The 20,102-nt window shown below is 40.7% G+C and overlaps 1 protein-coding gene across 5 annotated transcripts; it reads right to left on the bottom strand.

Moving 5' to 3' along the window:
- Positions 1-3,861: 3,861 nt before the first annotated feature.
- On the bottom strand, positions 3,862-17,101 carry MEIG1 (meiosis/spermiogenesis associated 1). Of its 5 annotated transcripts, none has more exons than XM_037060719.1 (3): positions 16,916-17,101; positions 8,417-8,583; positions 3,862-4,187 (listed from the first exon to the last, which is right to left on the bottom strand). In XM_037060719.1, exons 1-3 carry the CDS (start codon positions 17,070-17,072, stop codon positions 4,059-4,061), a joined length of 453 nt encoding a protein of 150 aa, XP_036916614.1. In that variant the 5' UTR covers positions 17,073-17,101; the 3' UTR covers positions 3,862-4,058. The 5 variants fall into 5 exon arrangements, with proteins under 5 accessions (XP_036916614.1, XP_036916616.1, XP_036916617.1 ...); XM_037060721.1 differs by having other exon boundaries at positions 16,872-16,959; XM_037060722.1 differs by lacking the exon at positions 16,916-17,101 and adding an exon at positions 16,576-16,738.
- Positions 17,102-20,102: the final 3,001 nt, after the last annotated feature.

Genomic DNA, 20,102 nt, shown 5'->3' with positions numbered 1-20,102 from the left:
AGGGGGACTGCCATGGGGGTACCAGACAGAGCGCTGGGTGAAGCAGTGAGGAGAATCTGTGCAAAGGGGGTGATCATTTTTCTCATTCAACAAAAATGTGTCAGAGAAAGACAAGTACCACTTGATTTCACTTATATGTGGAATCTAAAAAGTTTAATAAATGAACAGACAAAGTGGAAATAAAATTATAGATACAGAGAACATTTTGATGATTGCCAGGCAGGAGGGGGGCCGGTGGGTTTGGGTGGGAAAGGGGGACAAATTAAGATGTGCAAATTGGCAGTTGCAAAGCCAGTCACGGGGATGTGAGGAACAACATAGGGAATACGGTCAATAATATTGTGATAACCATGTCTGGTGTCGGATGGTTACTAGACTTACTAGGGTGATCACTTCACATGTTATATAAACATCCAATTAGTATGTTATACATCTGAAGCTAATATAATATTGTATGTCAACTGTAATTTTAAAATTTTTTTTAAATTATAAAGGAGAAAATATGGTATAATAAGAGCTTAGTTAATGACTAGAGAATATAATATGTGCTCAATAAATGGTAAATCATCTGCACTCATTTATTTAAAAAACATCATATTGAGGACGTATCAGATGATGGGAAACGGGGTAAGTGGGTGTGGTTCCTATATCATCAGCAATATGTTTTAGTACCAATTGCCTCCACAATTTCTTATCATAAACTCATTAAAAAATTTCTGAGCACTATTCCTCATATACAAATGTATGTATTATTTTGTACACTATATGCACATACTACTATACTGAAAATGATGCACTTTATAAAATATATATAATAAATACCTGCAAAAGAATTTTTAGGAAGAAAAATTTGTTGAGAACGGAACTGGCCAGGGCAAAGCCGCAGTGTTTAAGGGTTCCTAGAGTTCCCTCTAACTGGCCTGCTCTCAAAGAGTGAATTTGTTGTTACTTTGGTGCCCTGGTGAGCCCCACTTTGATTTGTCCTTCGGGCAACGAAATGTTGCTCAACGTGAATTGCAGCCTCGCATGTCACAGAAGTTTCCCCACAGCCGTACCTGAAAATATCCCTGCGTGCCAAGTGCTCCTCTGGGATCCAGGCTTGACGCTGGCAGTCGGGAGATGGTTGAATGTTGGGCCCGAATTGTATAGAAAGCAAGAATCTAGGGTAATAGTTTTCAACCTTGATCACATGGTGAAACCACCCGGGGAGTTTTCACTCTGGCTTTTTAAAAAGAAAAACCAGTGCCTGTGTCCCATTCCCAGAGATTTTGGTTGAAGTGTAATGGGGTGGGGGACTCAGACATCAGCACTAACACTGAGAGATCCTTGTGCTACTTCAGTGTGCAACCAGGTCTGAAACCCATTCACCTTGGGCAAATGCGCATAGTGAGCATGGACTCATTTCTTTCATTTTAGGTGCACCATTTTCTTAGTTGACTATTTCTGGAGTAGTTTTATATTATAACAGTACTAAGCAGAAGGTACAGAGTTTACGTACACCCCCTGCCCCGCGCACGCACAGCCCCCCCACTATCAGTATCCCTCAGCACAAGGGTGCACACAGTGTTGCAATCAGCGAGCCTATATCGACACCTCATTGTCACCCAAAATTCATAGTTTATATTAGGGTTCACTCTTGGTGTTTACATTCAGTGGGTTATGACAAGCGTATAACAACATGTAGCCACCAGTACAGTTTCATACAGAGTGGTGTCACTGCTCTAAGAAAAATCCTCTCTACCCTGCCTCTTTTTCCTTCCGTCCTCCCCAGTCCTAGCAACCAGTGATTCTTTTGCTGACTATATAGTTTTGCTGCGGCTTCTTTCACTTAGTAATACACATCTGTGTTTCCTCCATGTCGTTTCAGGACTTGCTGCTTCATTTCTTTCTCTTTTTTACCTTACAATTACAGTTGACATACAATATTATTTTAGTTTCAGGTGTATAACTTAGTGCTTAGACATTTATATAATTTATGAAGTGATCAGCCCAAACAGTCTAGTACCCCCTGACACCATACAGATTTATTACAATATTATTGACTGTATTCCATAGGCTATATTTTACATCCCCATGACTGCTTTTAAAACAGGCAATGTGTACTTTTTAACCCCTCACCTTTTTCATTACTTCCCTCCAATCCCACTCCCATCTGGCAACCATCAAATTTTTCTATCTATGAGTTTGTTTCTGTTTTTCTTGTTCATTTATCTTGTTTACTAGATTCCACATAGAAGTGAAATCATGTGGTATTTGTCTTTCTTTGTTGAACTTATTTCACTTAGCATGATACCCTCTAGGTCCATCCATGTTGTCACAAATGACAAGATTTCATTCTTTTTTATGTCTGAGTAACATTCCATTGTATATATGTACCACATCTTTTTCTGTAATAAATTGTGTTCCAGGGTCAAAAATGCTGGACTGTGATTCAAGTTCATTGTCGATTCTAAGACTATAGATGACTGTCCGCTCCATCTGTGTATGCTTCCTATTGCTGTTGGTACATACTACCACAAACGAAACAGTGTGAAACAGTATGAATTTATTCTCTCTAAGATCCGGAGGCCAGAAACCTGGAAAACGAGGTATTGTCAGGGCTGTCTTCCTTTTCATGATCTAGAAAAAAATGCATGTTCTTGCCTTTTCCAGCTTCTACAGGTTTGATGCATTCTTTGCCACTTGGCTCCGTCCTTGCATCCCTCCTTCCTTCCATCCCTCCCTCTGATCCCATCACGAATAGAAGTGATTCCATTGGCCCCACCCAGATATTCCAGGACAGTTTTGCCCTCTCAGGTTCTTTAACTAATTATGTCTGCCCGTTTGTTTTGCCATGTTAGGGTACCACATCCCCAGGTTCTGGGGTAAGGATGTGGATGTCTTTGGAGAGGATCCCGAACAACACTGGAGAAGGCGTAAGAGAGGCTTGCCAAACAGAGCTAACAATTTGTTTGTTCAAAGAGAAAAAGTGCTGAAGGAGGGATGAAAAGTGCTGAAAAAGTTTCCCAAAACTTTGAATTAGGAAAACTAATCTTCATGTGGGCATAGTTCTGGAGCCAAAGTTTAATGAATTGATGGATATGAGTCCCCTCTACAAAAAAAGTCTATGAAAGGTCATAACTTGTAAATGGTAACAAATTTTTAAAAATCAGTGACAAAAGAATTAAGTAAAAAGGATATATTTTACCCATTTAATCTGAAAGCACTCAACAGTCACTAATTTGGGGGGCCCTTCATGTCTTAAAGGCTAATTATTGCCTTCCTCATGCATTAGCACTTAGGCTGCTTTTGCAGCGATTCTGGGCAGCACTGGAGCATAAGTTGCCCAGGTGTGGGGCCAGAAGTCAACCCTGGGATAAGATGTCAAATATGAGGGAGTGAGTCAGGAGAATGAGAACCCCTGGCAGGCATGGGGGGACTAGCAGGGGAGGGAGACGACCAGTGGTTGAGGTTGCCAGGTCGGATACAGCTTCAGGTGACTGAAGCTGAGTTCTGCCGGGGAATCTGGGTGTCCGTGCAAAACACACACCTGCGATGGATTCCCCCCGAGGTGCCAGGTTGTTGGGCATTTATCTACCTCCTCCCCTTTGGTCCGTCATTGGCTGAAGGCTGCTCCCAGGGGGCATCATAACTTGGCATTTTGGGTCTACTCAGCAAGAGGCAAGAGAAGCCCTCAGGCTGCAAAATGCAGATTTGACAGCATAAAGCGACGGGCCTGTAAAGCGGGGACCGTGAGGGATGTGCGGGTAGAGCGACAGCCTGTACACAACAGGCCTGACCAGGGGAAGGTTTCCAATGGGGCTTTCTCCTGCGCGTGATGGTCTTTTACCACAGTTAAAATAATCAAAAGGACAGGACCAAGACAGGTACAACTTTAATGCTTCTGCTGTTACATTTTAGATAGAACAGAATGGTTAATGAATACCAAGTTTCGTGGTTTCTGTGTGTCAGAACATTCCGTGGAAGTCCGCATCTTGAATTATCTTGTAAAATGACATTTACATGATGTAGAATTGAAATCTTAAAAGCTTACGGCGAGTCACACAAAGAACAAAGGCCTAGTAAGCATAAATTTTCACTTTGTGGACTTCCTTGTCCTCGCATTCCCTCTGCTTGTTGTAGTAATAGAAAGTGTTGTCCCTTCTCTGGAGTTTCTTCACGTATCCTGTCTCTGGCCAACGATCTACCTATGTGTCAAAAACCAAATACAAACATTGTCATATGGTTTTATTGTATATAATATTTTGCCATCAAATAGTTAAAAGTATAACTCATATTGAAAAGTTAAAGTGTAAAATTAAAATACTTGAGCTCTTAGAGAGTATTACACACACACCCCCCAAACACATGACCTTAACTTGCATCCTTTTACGGCAAAACAACTGATTTGGTGCTTCTCTCTAGATTCCAATTTTTAGATTTAAATTTCTACTCAGTGGCCAAGATACTGTAAATTTTATTCTTCTGTTTACAATGCTCTAAACTTTATTTTTGAAATAGTCTAAACTTTATTTTTATGTTTACAGATGATTTCAAATGTTTTTAACTTCCTAACTTCAAAAAGCAATACCCCAGAAGAAATTAGTGCGAAGTCCGGACCCCCTTCTGAGAGCACCTGCAGCTGCAGCTGCCTGTTGAGGGGCGAGAGTGACTAAAGGAGGCAGCCTGCCTCACTGTAGCTATGGGCCATGGGGTTTCCTCACACCTGTATTTCAAGTTTACCCTGACACTCAGTTTTTGATAGAAATTTGAGGTTGTGATATAGTAGTCCTCAGCAACCTTTTCATACCTCCCACCCTTATTCTTTCTCATATGTCTTATTGGTTGGCTTACTTTATTGTTCGGCCTGGTCTAGTTTGGACACTTTTCTCCTACTCCTCTCAGACTCATGTTATGGCCTCTTAATCAAGTCAGTGTGTTTCTTGGATTTTTTTTTTTTTACTGGATTTTGTGAGATGTACTCTCATTGTCAAAAACCTGTTATTCAGGTTTCATGGTCTAGAGAAACCCAATCCTGTTCTTCAACATCATCTATCTGTACAGGCGGCTTCACTTGTCATAGCCCCTCTTATAAATCATAATTTTCAAGGGGAATATTAATATAAAGAAATACATATCCTTTATTTCCAACAGCATGTTTTCATTTTCTTTTGTTGTCTCATTTATTTAGGAAGTAGCAAAAGTAGATGGCAGCATATCTGATAAACCTTGGCAGGCTCTCTGACATACACATTATAAGAAAAGTCATAAAGTCTGTCACTTAGAGCTGCCTTTGGAAGCTCCCATTGCCCTCGGCAGAGAGAGGAAGGTGTTCTCACAGCTCCATCACTGCTCTCTTCCTCTTGGGGCCAGTAGCAGGTTCGTTTCCATCTGCTAGGGTCTCCAACAGCACCTCATGCAGGGAGGAAACAGTACGTAGGCTGCTGCTTCCACAGGTTACCCACAGCCACCTCCTATGGGACGCAGCCTCCAAACAGCTACGTTGGTTCTACACTCATCAATATCTTTGCTGTTTCATAATTTTTCTCTTCTCAGTTTTTCACTTAATCACTGCCATTCAATCTAGAAATCCTTCACCTCTGAGAGAATATAGGTATGAGTGGCGTGGTCCTGAAGTCCAATTCCCCTGAGGCAGGAAGAGCAGTGACACTGATATTGCCCATAAGGGTGAGCACCTCAGGTAGGGACGAAGAACTTCACTCCTACCCCTCAGACTGCTGGCACCTGCCACTCAAGGCAAGCCTTCAGCGCCAGCCCTATCCATCCTTTAAGGCCCGCTACTAATGCCTCCGGGTGCATGAAGCCTTTTTGAAGGATGATCCCCAAAGGAAGGGGTACTTATCTTCCTCTGAATTCCTGTGCTTTCTTTTAAGGCCTATCATTTGGCTTTGTGTAAGGTTTTCTTGTTCTTGTCATTCTCAGTCTTCTTCAGGATATAAGAATAATAAAAATTGTCATTCATTAAACACTTTCTGTTCACTCAACAAATGATCACTGAGCACTCCAATGTCAGGCACCTGAAACCCATGCTTCCATTTCTTTGCTGTGACAACTCTCACAGAGGCAATGCCGTAACCATTTTGCAGTTGAGCTCGGTGAAATCAAAGAACATTGTCTGGGATTACCCAGCCAGGGGGAGAGCCAGGTCACAGATCCTGTACTCTTCCCACTGGCCCGCTAAATTTCTTGCGGTAAGGCATGTGCTTATATTTTTTATTTCCGAAAGTGCTTGGCACAGAAATTTGCACATGGTGGGTGCCTAATAAACATATACTACTGAGACAAAATGCAGAACCTCTTCATAGTTGCCAAGTCAATAGAGTGAATAAGGTGGTTATTTCTTTTCTCTCTCTCTCTCTCTCTCTCTCTCTCTCTCTCACACACACACACACACACACACCCTTCTTAGATGCTTTTGGGGGCTTCTGCTTTAAGGGTGTCCTTATTGTCCCCTCAGATCTGATTTTACCTCAATTACAACAGTATTGGTGAGGGGTGTAGGTGCAGCTGTGCCTGTATGATCATGTTGTCATTATGATCCTGGATCTTCTATACCTTTTAGGGGTGTCCCAATCTTAAGGCAAGGTATGAAGTTCATTTCTGAACAGCATTAAAATGTTCGTGCTTCTGTTTCATTTGTTTAAAAGACATAGATGCAACAATAATGCAACACCTTTTGGTCATGGGGACAGAGGAGAATGTTGGATGTCAGAAGATTGGCACCACTGGCTCCCTGTATTTGCCGGCTTTGGATCTGCACATTCAACCAACCACTCATTGAAAATATTTGAAAAAAATCTCAAAAAGTTCCAAAAAGAAAAACTTGAATTTGCCATATACCAAGCACTGCATTGAATCCACGCAGGTAAAGTGACATATAGGTACACCCTGCTATAGTCTATCAGAGAATATAGGCATTGAAAATACCAATTTATATAGGGACTTGAGCATCCATGGGTTTTGGTATCCTGAGGGGTCCTGAAACCAACCCCTGGGACACTGAGGGACAAGTACATATGAATATCATAGTCATCAAATCTTCATTTGATCTATGTTTAAAACTTCATTCCTCACCAGCCCTACTAATGTCTGTCAGATTAATGTCCATTAAATTAAAGAGTCTACTACATTTTAGCTCTGTAATGCCTCCAATTCCTTTCCCTATTTTTTTCTTTTTTTATTGCTGTTCAGTTACAGTTGTCCCGCCCTTTTCTTCATTGCTCTCCCCTGCCCTGTCACCCCCACTCCTACAGCCATCCCCCCATTGTCCATGCCCCTGAGTCCTCCATTCGTGTTCTTTTGTTTGCCCCTCCTCCTCCTTTCCCGTTATCCCTCCCCCGCTTCCCTCTGGTCACTGTCAGTTTGTTCTTTATTTCCAAGTCTCTGGTTCTATTTTGCTCATTTATTTGATTTGTTGATTAGGTTCCACTTACAGGTGAGATCATATGGTTTTTGTCTTTCACAACTGGCTCATTTCACTTGGCATAATGCTCTCCAGTTCCATCCATGCTCAGTAGATAGAGATCACAGAGCAGATTGAAGGAAAAGAATATAGAGATCTAAAAAATCCACATGTGAATTAGTCCAAAAAAATGGACTATAGCCCTGGCCAGTGTGGCTCAGGTGGTTGTAGCATCGTCCGGCAAACCGAAAGGTCACATTTTGGTTCCTGGTCAGGGCACAAGCCTAGGTTGTGAATTTAGTTTCTACTTCGGGATGCCTGTAAGTGGCAGCCAATTGATGTTTCACTCATACATCCATATTTCTCTTCTCTCCCTCCCCTTTTAAAAATCAAAAATCAATAAGGATGTCCTCAGGTGAGAACTTTTTTTAAAAATGGAGAGTAAATACTAAATAAATAAGTTAATAATAAATTTTGTTGTAACCCAAATCTGAGCATGCAAACGTATTTGTGAATACTACATATCACATTCTACAATATTCTGAAAAGCTCTGTCTCCTAGTATCTGGTCAATGAATTATTTACAAAGCCCACTATACACCGGTGCCATGCCCGCATTCTGATCTAGTCTTTGTACAGCAAAGTCATGTCTCATCTCTCAAGAAAGCCTGGGAAGCACAACCTACGTCAGGAGTTGTCCTCTAATGGTTTTTTTTTTGTCACCTGTAATAGCCATAGTGAACACACAATTCCTGGTCAAAATGAAAAAGAAACTGGCATTTGGCAAAGCATAGTTGTTCAACAAAAGCTAGAAAATCAGCTCTTTGTGTGCTGCGGAACAACCTTTCCCCGCAATCTGCCTGAAAGTCACTTCCAGGCTTAGTCTCCTCTTCAATAAAATGAGGGAGTTGGAGATGAATTCCCTTTAATTTATTCTCTGGTTCTTTGTTTTGTTTTCATACTTTTTACCATGTAACAAGTATGAGCTCAGGTTTTGAGGTGCATAAAACTTACCATAGAAACTTGTTTCACTTGCTTATATTCAATTTCATCCCGATATCCTGCTTGTTGAAATCTGTACAGATTTTCTATCTCTTCTGACCATTTTTTGGCACGACTTATTGATTTTGGCTTCACGTCAGAACTTGCCATGGCTGCCAAGGTCTTATTACTGATTAATTCTGAAAGATATTAAAACAAAATTAATAGATGGCATAACAGTGACAATGTGAAAGTTCCTTTAAGAACAAACAAAATTAGTATTTAAAAATAATTAAGAGAGTTGAGAATCCCACAGACAATGGTATGGTGACTGCCAGAGGGAAAGGGGGCCAGAGAGAGAACGAAAGGGTAAAGGAAGATAAATGGTGACCAAAGGAAACTTGACTTTGGGTGGTGAACATATGATGCAATATACAGATGATGGACTAGAAAACTGTACACTTGAGTCTGTATAATTTATTAACTAATGTCACCCCAATACATTCAATAAAAGTTAATTGGTCTTATGCTTCCTCCTACTTCATCTAGATTTTTATTACATTACTTAGTTAACATTCTAAAGTTGTTTGGACTAGCTCCAGATTTAAATGAGCTGAAATGAAGTTATCTGAGTCATACAGTTCTTACCTAAGTGGATATATCATTAGTATTGTTTTTGCATTTTTTGCAATGTGCATACCAACATATATATTGACTAGACCAAATAAAATTAAGGTATTAGTAATATGTGATATTTTAAAAACATGATCTTTATTTATTTAGGTTCAGGTTCACATTGTATTTTAAGGCAATATTGTTATGTCATTGTATAAATTTATGTACAATTTGGAATACCAGACAAAACAATAGATAAACCATATTTTCAGTGAAACCCTCATCCTTCAATTCTATTCATTTGGGTGGGAGGCTCACGGTTTCATCGCTGTACACTATGCCAGATAGATAAGGTGGACAAGTGGGCTGGACACGTGCTACAGCCCCACAATCCATTAACATACATGACTCTGCAAATATGTCTTCCATAGGGGAAAAGGCACTAAGAACACAAAAGGGGAAAAGGTGCTAATTCACTATGTTAAGTACATTTTCAAAAACTAGTCTGGTTTTTGTATGAATTCAGTGGCTCTATTACTTATGTTTCTTTTACAGATAAAGCACATTTTCTAGAAGCAGTGGTACAAGGCGCCCAGCTGGCTCAGCTGGTAGAGCATGAGACTCTTAAAAGTAGTGGTGCAATCTTGACTTTGTTAGACCCAGGTCATTTTTGCTTTATTCGTGTTTGTTCAAAAAGCACTTTCCTAAAGGTCATCTATGTAACCTTTTGTCATTTTTAAACAAAAAAATCATGTCAACTATACATATAAAAATGCTACATTTTTATATAATGGGTGAAGAGGGTCTCAAAAAGGAAAAAAGAATAAATAAATATGATATGTATTAGTGAGCAACGCCAGAAAAAAATAGTAATATTTTTATATAGTTGTCCCCCAATCCATGGGAGATGCTTCCCAGACCCCCAGTGGATGACTGAAAACTGGACATACCAAACCCTATACATACTATGTGTTTTCTTATACATACACACCTGTGATAACACTTAATTTATAAATTAGGCATAGTGAGAAATGGGCAATACCTAATATTAAAATAGAACAATTTAACAATATACTGTGATCAAAGTTACATCAGTGGGACCTCTCTCCCTCTCTCTGATTACTGGTCTGATAACCCGTATGGCTACCAGGCGACTAAGGGGAGGGAGCATCTACAGTGCGGTGACATTGGACCAAGGGATGCTTTACATACTGGCTAGGGTAGAGCAGGTGAGTGAGAGATTTTATTACGTGATTTTGAAAAAGATTTTATTTATTATTTATTTTCAGAGAGAGGGGAAGGGAGGGAGAAAGAGAGGGAGAGAAACATTGATGTGAGAGAGAGACATGGATTAGCTGCCTCTCATAGGCGCCCCAATAGGGGTCCCAGCCTGCAACCCAGGCCTGTGCCCTGACCAGGAATCAAACCAGTTACGTTTTGCTCTTCAGGACAATACTCAACCAACTGAGCCATACCAGTCAGGGGTCAACATGAGATTTTATGATGCTACTCAGATAGCATGCAATTTAAAACTTACGAATTTTTTGTTCTGGAATTTTCCATCTCCTATTTCCAGACCATGATTGACTATGGGTAACTGAAAGTACTGAAAGCAAAACTCTGGTTAAAGGGAGACTGCTGTGATTATTTTGTGTGTCTGTGTGTTATCAGTTCAGGTACTCTGAAAAGAAATTTATCAGGGGTAAAGTTTATGAAACATAAGTAAAGAAGGAGCAGGAAAAGCTTTTACATCAAGATGCACCCTGATACCTGTGAATGGAAAAAGAGGAGAAGAATTGAGTGGGAAGAGCTTCAGGCTTCGGGGCAGCCCTAGAAAAGTCTTGGTCCGCCCAACAGGGAAATGCAGCACAGAGAATTCCTGTAGAGGACTCTTGCTTTAAGAAAAGATGGTCAGGCCTAGTACCACCACCATTTCCAATCACTGGCTGGGAGCTACTGGAAGAGAGCTTGACCTCAGCTCAAATGCTGCCTTAGATCCCAAAGCCAAGGGGGTAGTCAGGTCACTGCAGGGAGCAGCAGGTTCTCTCTTGTAGGGAGTGCTGAGAAGTGCAGAGAAGTGCATTGTCATGGCTGCTAGTCTGACTTGCTAAAATGCTGAATTCCTTGCAGGCCACAGATGCAGCCACAGCCTATTTGTATTTCCAACATTTACTAGAGAGTCTGAAACTCAGTAACTGTTCAACAATGCTTGATAAAATGACATTTTTATTTTTTAAAAGGTACTTATTTTATTTTATTTTATTTTTTTAAAGAGAGAGAGAACATCGATTCATTGTTCCACTTATTTATGCATTCATTGGTTGATACTTACATGTGCCCTGACCAGGAACAAACCTGCAAACCTGGTTGTATTGGGATGGTGCTCTAACCAACTGAGATGCCCAGCCAGGGCCTTGAAGTAACATTTGTAAATGCAGCATGGTAAGTTAGGCATTCTAGACGCAAAACGTATACAACATATTACTTATTTGATTATGTAAATCTTATAAAAATATATGTGACACATTCCCAAAGCCATATGGATAAAAAGCTTTTGTTATAGCTTATGGGAATTAACTTATGAATGTGTTAGCATATGCTAAACTAACTGATGAAACTGAGAATGATAGATAAGATATTCAGATCCAAGTGCACCTTTGCACAGTAGGTCATGCAACTCTGAAACTTATGAGATCTGACGGGACCCTTGCTCTCTCAGACTTGGCATGTGTCCACAGGAAAACCACATATGAGGGTGCTACAATCTCATACATCTATCTAATACTATCAAGCAGTTTCTCTACTGTGTACTCTAACTGGGCCAACTTCCTTGTGTTTATTTAGATAAATCTTGTTTGATTTACCCAAGTGGTATCTGTGTATGGCTCCTTTCAGCAATCTAGGCTTGTTGTTAACATTTTCAATATGCTGGTTATGCAGATTAGTGGCAACAGTGAAACTGATGCAAAAAAAAAAAACCCCTCTGAGACCTATCGTGGCTACATTCTAAGGAGAAAGTTCTGGGATGACGGGGGGCAGGGGAATAAAAGGGTGATGCCTAGTTGCTTTGCTGACCCTCTATGATTTGAGGTGATTAAGACCTTAATGCAAGTGATGTAAGGGACAATTTTTCAATGAAGAATGAGTAATGTGCCATTAACGCTCAGAAGTCTGGCCATCTGGATAAAAAAAATAATAATAATAAAAACTCCCAGCCATGATTGTTGCTGCTCAGTGGGTTGGGTGTCATCCTGCAAACAGAAAGGCCTCAGGTTTGATTCCTGGTCAGGGCACATGACTGGGTTGTGGGCCCAGGTCCTCTGGTTGGGAATGTGTGGGAGGCAACCGATTCATGTTTCTCTCACACATCAGTGTCTCTCTCCCTCTTTTTCTGTTCCTCTCCCCCTCTCTCTATAATAAACAAATACAATCTTTTAAAAAAGCCTCCCAATGGATGAGTAATTCTTGGACACAGTGACGAGGGACTTATTAAAACTTGGGGAATGACAGGAAGGAGAGACAAAGAACAAAGGTTACAATCAGTATAGAGACTTGACCCAAAAGTAAGAGTTATATGATGGGTTGAGGCAGTCAAAAAATACTTGAAGAAAAAGGTGAGTTTGAATGCAGTTCCTTTTTTTTAATTCTCATCCGAGGATATGTTTATTGATGTTAAAGAGGGAGGGAGGGAGGGAGGGAGAGAGGGAGGGAGGGAGGGAAACATCAGTTTGCCTCCTGTACGTTCCCTGACAGGGCATCGAACCTGCAACCTTTTAGTATATGGGACAACACTCCAACCAACTTAGCCACCCATCCAGGGCTCAACAAATTTTTTAAGCAAAGACGTAAAAATGTGAATGGGCATTGGAAGAGGGCATTATGAGAAAAAAAAAAGTTGCAGAAATAGAAGAGAGCTTTACAATGTTCTACATATAGGAAGGAGGCCTTTACAAAGAAAGGTTGGTAAATTGTTTGTTCATTGATGTATTTATATCTTGTCTTGTTCCAAAAATAATTTGTGGAAGATTATTGAAATATTAGATTTAGATCAACTTGTGTAGGACCTTGCACTTTAGGACATAGAATTTCTTATTATTCCTTTATTATTATTATTATTATTATTATTATTTATTTCTATATTGAAGAATGAAGAGTGTTGATAAGAACTGTGTTAGAGAAATTTCCATCTTTTAGCAAAGTGTAGAAGGTAATGAAGATTATGAAGCTTATGAAGATTGTATATATTTAAAAGCAGAGGCCCAAAGACTAATTTCTAAGAAGCAACCTTAAGAGGGACAAACATCTTTTCAGCCTATACCACAAATAAAGCAAGTCTTATTTGTGTATCTAAATCTTGTGTGCATCTATAGTACAACTGTTTCCATTTATGCTGCAATTTCTAAGAGTTATAAATAGCTGCATATAAAAGTAATAGCTGGCCCAGACATCCCGCAAAACGAAAGGTTGACAGCTTGATTCCAGGTCAGCTGCAGGTTTAGTCCAGCTCGGGGTGCAAACAAGAGGCAAGTGATCAATGTTTTTCTCTTGCATCAATGTTTCTCTCCCTCTCTTTCTCTCACCCCTCCCCTCTCTTTAAAGACAAATAAATAAAATCTATTTTAAAAAAGTAAAAGTAAAATCTGGAGGGTGTTATGCTAAGTGAAATAACCTTCACTTATATGTGGGATCTAAATAGCAAAATAAACAAAATAGAAACAGATTCATAGATACAGAGAAGATGATAGAGGAACTCAAGAGTTAAAGATTTTAGCTGTAGTTATAGCTGATAGGCTTAAGTGATAAATGCCTGTGGAAAGCTGCTGTTCCAGAGCTACAAGGATCTATGCAACTCTAGGAGGCTGACAGACAGTTCAACCTCTGGGCCCCAGGGGGTCTGCAAGCCACTGTGTTCCAGGGAGGGAACGTACTTTATGCAGATAAAGGACTATTGATTAGCATATAATGAAAAACTAGGAAAATCATGCCAGACTCTAACTCTTATCTGATTAAACATTTTTTTCCAAACCCTTACCTAACCTTTTCTTCTCTTTATAAAAAGGTTGGCTTGAAATACTAAGCCAACCTAAATATTAATCTTAATGAAATATTAAGATGGTTTTTAGGTACACAACCCACCATCTTCTCCGATCACTCGCATCTGAATGAAGCGCCCATGAAGGTTCAATCATTGTCTATACTTATTGGTTCTAGTGATAACAGGCAGCAAGAATGCAGATTTTTCTGTTTCAAACAGACTGATGGTTGCCAGAGGGGAGGAAGATGGGGGAACTGGGTGGAAAGGATGAAGGGATTGAGAAGCAGTACAAATTGGTGGTTACAAAATAGTCATGAGGATATGAAGTACACACAAGAAATATAGTAAATTACATTGTAATAACTATATACAGTACCAGGTGAGTGCTGGAAGTACTGGGGGGGACAGCTGTATACTTGAAACTAGTAAAAATTATTTAATACAAACTGTAATTGAAAAATAAAACTTAAATAAAAGCCAAGGCTGGAAAGAGTGGGTCTAGGTGGGTTAGAGACCAACAGCCTGATGTAAACATGTGTGTCTACTTGCAGGCCACCTAAGGAGGGCAAAGAGGTCTCTATACTAAGGGATAAGCAGGAAAACACGCCTTCCTAAGCCACCCTTGTATTCTATTGTTCTTAACCAGCTGGGACTCCCTAAATCTTTTGTGCCTCAGAAGCAAGCAATTGGCATGGATGTGTAATCTCACGTTGTTTCTCGAAAGCTCAAACTCAGACAGTACATGTGAAGAGATCAATTGTAAAATCATTGACATGTCCAGGTAAGAGCAAATAAAGGGAGGAAATTGGAAACAAAAACAAACAAACAAACAAAGATATATCATGAAGAGTTGAAAGGACCTGGCAACTGATTAGATGTGGAGAAAAAGCTACATTTACTACAAGAGGAGAAAATATGCTGTATTTAGTTGAACTACTAGGGAGACTGCCATTTTTCTCAAGAGAAATACACCTCTTGTAGACATATCAGGCATCTTAAAATTTGTTTTTCCCCAAATAGCTAAAGGAATCATGAACACATTTCATCACAACAAACTCTAGTGGCTACTGTAACTATACTGTAGTTGTGATGCAAAAAGAAATTTCTTTCTCTTTCTTGTCTCTCATATCTTTCTACTTATTAAAAACAGAATGAAACTTCAAAGATCAACTTACGACTTCTTGATGAAATGTTCCATTGATTCTGGAAAATTCAGTGGCAGTATTAATTCTGCTAGTAACATTCAGCACTTTGAAATTTAACTGCTGACAGTCTTGGCAAAAAATATTTGATATAAAATATATTTGATCTCTATGATACTGTTGTACCTGCACAAACAGGAAATGGCAATACCTGACTTTTCAGTTTTTGAAAATCAAATTTTATTACACAGTATTAGGATTTACATGGGTAGCAACATCAAATCCATGACAATCAAAGGTTCTGATCTAATCTAACAGAAGGCTTTGATGTCACCAGTCACCTCAAACTCCCTTCTGTGAACACCCCCTTTTTTGTTCTGAAAAGTGCTTTTACTTCTAGTGGTATTAAAACTTCAACAGCATTAGTATCCGTAATCTTTCATTTCTTTCCCCATTTTATTTATTTATTTTCCTCCTCCCAACAGGATATGGCACAGGGTCTGTTAACTAGCATGTAACCTCAGTCAAGTCAATCAAGATCCCTGGGCCTCAGTTTCCTCAACTGTGAAAAAGTCTCATTGGACAGTCTCTAAAGTCCTCGCACTTCCCTTCCCAGAGTGTTTGGGTGTTCAGCTGAAAAACAAAATTGGTTCACAAAACAGGCCTTTGTGGTTCACGGTACAGGTGTGCTAACGTGCATTTGTCAGCCCAAAGCCACTCCATTCCTGCCCACACACCCACACAAATGATTAACTTGCCTTCTCTGGCGCCTCACTTTTTTTTTTTTTTTTTTGCTAGAAATCACCAGTTATGTGTGTAAGATAAAATCGGCCTGGCCCTGGCCAGTGTTTTCAGTTGGTTGTAGCGTCATCCCCCCAAAACAAAGGGTCGTGGGTTCGATTCCAGCCAGGGCACATGCCGATCTTTTAAGTACCATCCCTGGTGGAGATCCAGAGAGGAGGCAACCAATTGAGGTTTTTCTCTCACATTGATGTCCCTCTCTCTTGGAAAGCAATGAAAAAACGTCCTCAGGTAGGGATTTAAAAAAATCTGCCCTGGAAAGGCTGACATTGAAGAGGTATTCTAAAAATTGGGGATCCATGTATATTCTTCAGCTAATCCTTTCACTTTCTTTCATCCAGTCCCCGTTGTCCCTCCCCTCTGACAGCTGCCAGCTTGTTCCATGTGTCCATGCCTCTGTTTCTCTTTTGTTTGTTAGGTAATTTTGTTCCTTAGATGCCACATGCGATCATATATGCATAACCCATACACAGAGACAACAGTGTGGTGACAGCCTGAGGGAGGGGGGAGCGAAGGCTGGGTGGAGGTAGACAAAGGCGGAAAAATGGGGATAACTGCAATATTGTAAACAATAAAAATAGTTAAAAAAAAAACAAAACCTGGGGATCCAGTGATTGACCCGCGGCAGGAACTCTCGGAGGAAGCCCCAGAATCATGGCCCCTAAAGCAGAAGGGGGTGAGGGGTGGCTGGGAAACTACTGGAGTATCGGAATCCAAAACTCAGGAGAACAAATAAAGACCCTCACTGAACACGAGAAAGGTAACGTCGAGCAGGTCAAGCCTTTGAACCAATTAGGAGCACACAGGGAAGGGGCGGAGCCTGGGCTAAGGGGGCTGTACCCGGTGCGCTCAGGGGCGGGGCAGTTAGGTACTGTTCCCTCAGAAAAGCACCCACCCGCCGCTCGTCCAGCTCTCCGTGGTTACCCCCGCTTAGCCGACCTGGAGAGAGTGGGACACCCCGCCTGGAGCTCGCAGGAGAGCGCAGAGGTGCTTTTGTTCCCCACTCGGGATCAGAGGGCTGGGCAGCGAGAGTCCTACAGTCGTGGCTTTGGAAACCCTCCTGTCTCCTAGCAACCTGCTGCAGCGCCCAGCTCATTCAAGCCCCGCCCCCCGCAAACAGGTCTAGGTGCGCAAGCGCGAGGATTGGACGGGGCTGCAGAGGTAGGAAGAGAAGGAATTCAAGTCGATCCCAGTGTGGGAGGGACCTTTGAAACGTCTCAACCGTAAGAAGAGGTGGAGGGGGACAGGTGTATTTTGGCTGCATCTTCAAGCCCGGACAGAATTCCCTGAAACAGTGGATTAGAGAACAGAACTACTGGCTCTTCGGACCCCTGATAGTAAATACCTGTGGTTTGTCTTACATTCTTTCTCATTTTGTTGGAATTAATCGAGCCAATCTACAGGATCCTGAATAAATGCCTGACAATTAGTACACCTATAATAAAAGACAACTACAGCTTTATTTTTCTGATATTACCTTCATTATTATATTTGAAATAATCTGTTCACTTACATCTTTCAAATTTATTTCCTCAGATTTTCAGATCTCTCTTTGAACACTAGACTTGCATATCCAATATCCACTTGGTTGTCCAAAACAATCCCCTCCGGAGCCTCCACCCCCACATCTGCCCCTAACACAGTCTTCCGCTTTCAATAGATGGCTCCCAGAGTTCACACTTTCTCTTAACCCTCCACATCCATCCTTCAGCAAAACCTGTTAGCTTTACTGCTGCCGCCCAAGTCCAAGCCACCATCATTTTATCCCCTCTGGTTATTACAATAGCCCTCTACATGTCTTTCTTGATCTCTGTAGACTGTCTATTCTCAATACAACAGTCAGTGAGATTTATTTTAAAAAGTCAACCTTCTCTTCTGCTCACAATCCTGCAATGGCTCTCCATCTTACAGACTGAAAAACAGAGTCTCTACAAGGCCATCGAAGCCCTACAAGATTGTCACACCTTCCTTGCTCTGTAGCCCTGGAGCACTCCTCTCTAGCCACACTGGCCTCCTGGTTGTGCTTGGAGTAGTCCCCACATTGGGGCCTTATTTGTAGCTGCTCCCTCTGCCTGGAGTGGTCTTCCTCCTAGTATCTCTTTGTCTGAGTTCCTCATCTTTGAGTCTTTTTTTATATCTTGACTTGCCCCTCCCTATTTCTCCATTTCACTGTTCCATCATGCTCTCTGTTCTCCTTACTGTCTTCTAGTGTTTGTTTTTTTCTACAGCACACGTCAGCTAATATACTATTTAAATTGCTGACTTTTTCTAATTTTATTGTTTTCTTTTCTGCTAGAAATTCTTTCCATAAAGACAGAAATGTTATTAATGAAACTCTCAGAACAGAGCCTAGCACACAGTCAGTGCTAAAGCAGTACATATTGAATGAGTATGTTTTACCGCCACCACCAGTGCCACTATGACACCATGGAAGCAGTATACCATAATGGCTAATAGCATGGAGTCTGTGGCATGACCTTGGATTTGAACCTGGGTTCTAGTACTCGCAATATAACCTTGTGCTAGTTACTTAACTACAGATACCTTATCTGTAAAGTGAAGACAAAAAGTGTACCTATCTGATGGAATTATTGTGAGGATGAACTAATACCATAAATACAAATAGTTTATGATAGTATCTGGAACTATTGTGTATAAATGATAGGTATTATTATTTCCTCTAGGACATGCACTCATTACCACATGGGTTTTTCTCTGCTTTGCTTGCTGCTGTATCTTTAGTGTCTAAAACAGTATCTAGAACAGGGAGTCCTATCCAGGCTCCCTGCCCCTGACTGTCTGGGTGTTCTTTCTAAACTTGATTCCAGTGGTTCTCAAGTTTTGAGATCTGTCACAATCTCCTGGAGTGTGTGTTAAACAGGCTGCCGGGCCCCACACACAGACTTTCTGATTTAGTAGGTCTGGGCTGGGGGAGAAAATTTGAATTTCTAACAGATTCTCCAATACCGTTGCTGATGCTCTTCCAGGGTCCACATTTTGAGAACTATTGTTCAATCTAACATGTCACTCCCTTGTTTCAAACTGCCCAGGCTGCCCACTGCCACTCAAGTTAAAGTTTAAACTTTTTGGCTTGGTGGACAGGCCCTCATGGTCTGGTCCCTTTTTATCTGGTTTAGCCTTGACTATCCTTGTTAAGTCTCAATTATTTCAACTCTTTTGAGCCCTACTCTTTAGTTAAAGAGAACTATTTTCAGTGCCCAGAGTGAATGAAAGCTCATTCCAGGGACTTCCACTGTTCAAGGGCCTGGATGCTGAACTCAAATTTACTTTCTCTGTTCAGTTTTTCTGATGGCCCTTCCTTCTTGCAGAATTGAGTTCTCTCCTTGGAGAATTCTTGCAGAATTGAGTTCTCTCTCTCTCTCTCTCTCAATTACTGCAAACATTGTTTTACAAACCTATTGACCTCTAATTGAAATGCAAAAAAGCACATATTTTACAGCATATAATTTGGTAAGTTTTGACATACGTATACACCTGTGCAACCATCACCATAATCAAGTTAATGAACTTGTTTCCTTGTTCCTTCAGACAACTGCTGATTTGCTTTATGTCCATTTGATCAGCTCACATTTTTTACAATGGTATATAAATGGAGTAATACCATATGTACTCTTTTTTTAATCTGTCTTCTTTCACTCAGCATAACTATTTTGAGGTACATCCATGATGTTTTGGTTGTATCCCTGACTCATTCTTTGCTCCTGGTTTTGAAATACAATTGACACATAATGTTATATCAGTTTAAGGTATACAAGTAATGACTTGAGATTATATATATATCTACATATCTCTCTCTATATATATCTCCAAATGATTGCCATGATAAGTTTAGTTAACATCCATCTCCTCATATGGTTTTAATTTTGTTTTCTTGTGATGTGAACTTTAAGATCTACTCTCTCGGCACCTCTCAAACACACAGATACAACTCACTGTTGTCAACCGTAGCCACCAGGCTGTGCATCTCATCTCCAAAACTTACTCATTTTATAAGTGGAAATCAGTACCTTTTGACCACCTCCACCCATTCCTCCCACCCCTGCTACCGGAAAGGGGGCTTTGACCTGAGCGGGTCCACCTAGGGCCGGGTTCTTGACTTCATGCT

The sequence above is a fragment of the Sturnira hondurensis genome, unplaced genomic scaffold (genome assembly GCF_014824575.4).
Source record: "Sturnira hondurensis isolate 20B ecotype Veracruz unplaced genomic scaffold, ASM1482457v3 Scaffold0012488, whole genome shotgun sequence".
Classification (NCBI taxonomy): Eukaryota; Metazoa; Chordata; class Mammalia; order Chiroptera; family Phyllostomidae; genus Sturnira; species Sturnira hondurensis.
Note: the sequence above shows the minus strand (reverse complement) of the source record. Positions and strands in the feature narration are given on the sequence as shown.

What these genes read in the sequence shown, in the direction of transcription:
- MEIG1 (XM_037060719.1), bottom strand. Translation starts at nt 17,072, where the DNA reads ATGAGCTGGGCGCTGCAGCAGGTTGCTAGGAGACAGGAGGGTTTCCAA. An exon ending in GGGTGTCCCACTCTCTCCAG is followed by an intron (nt 8,584 to 16,915) that starts GTCGGCTAAGCG and finishes AATATCTTTCAG; the next exon opens with AATTAATCAGTAATAAGACC. An exon ending in AAGTGAAACAAGTTTCTATG is followed by an intron (nt 4,188 to 8,416) that starts GTAAGTTTTATG and finishes TTTGACACATAG; the next exon opens with GTAGATCGTTGGCCAGAGAC.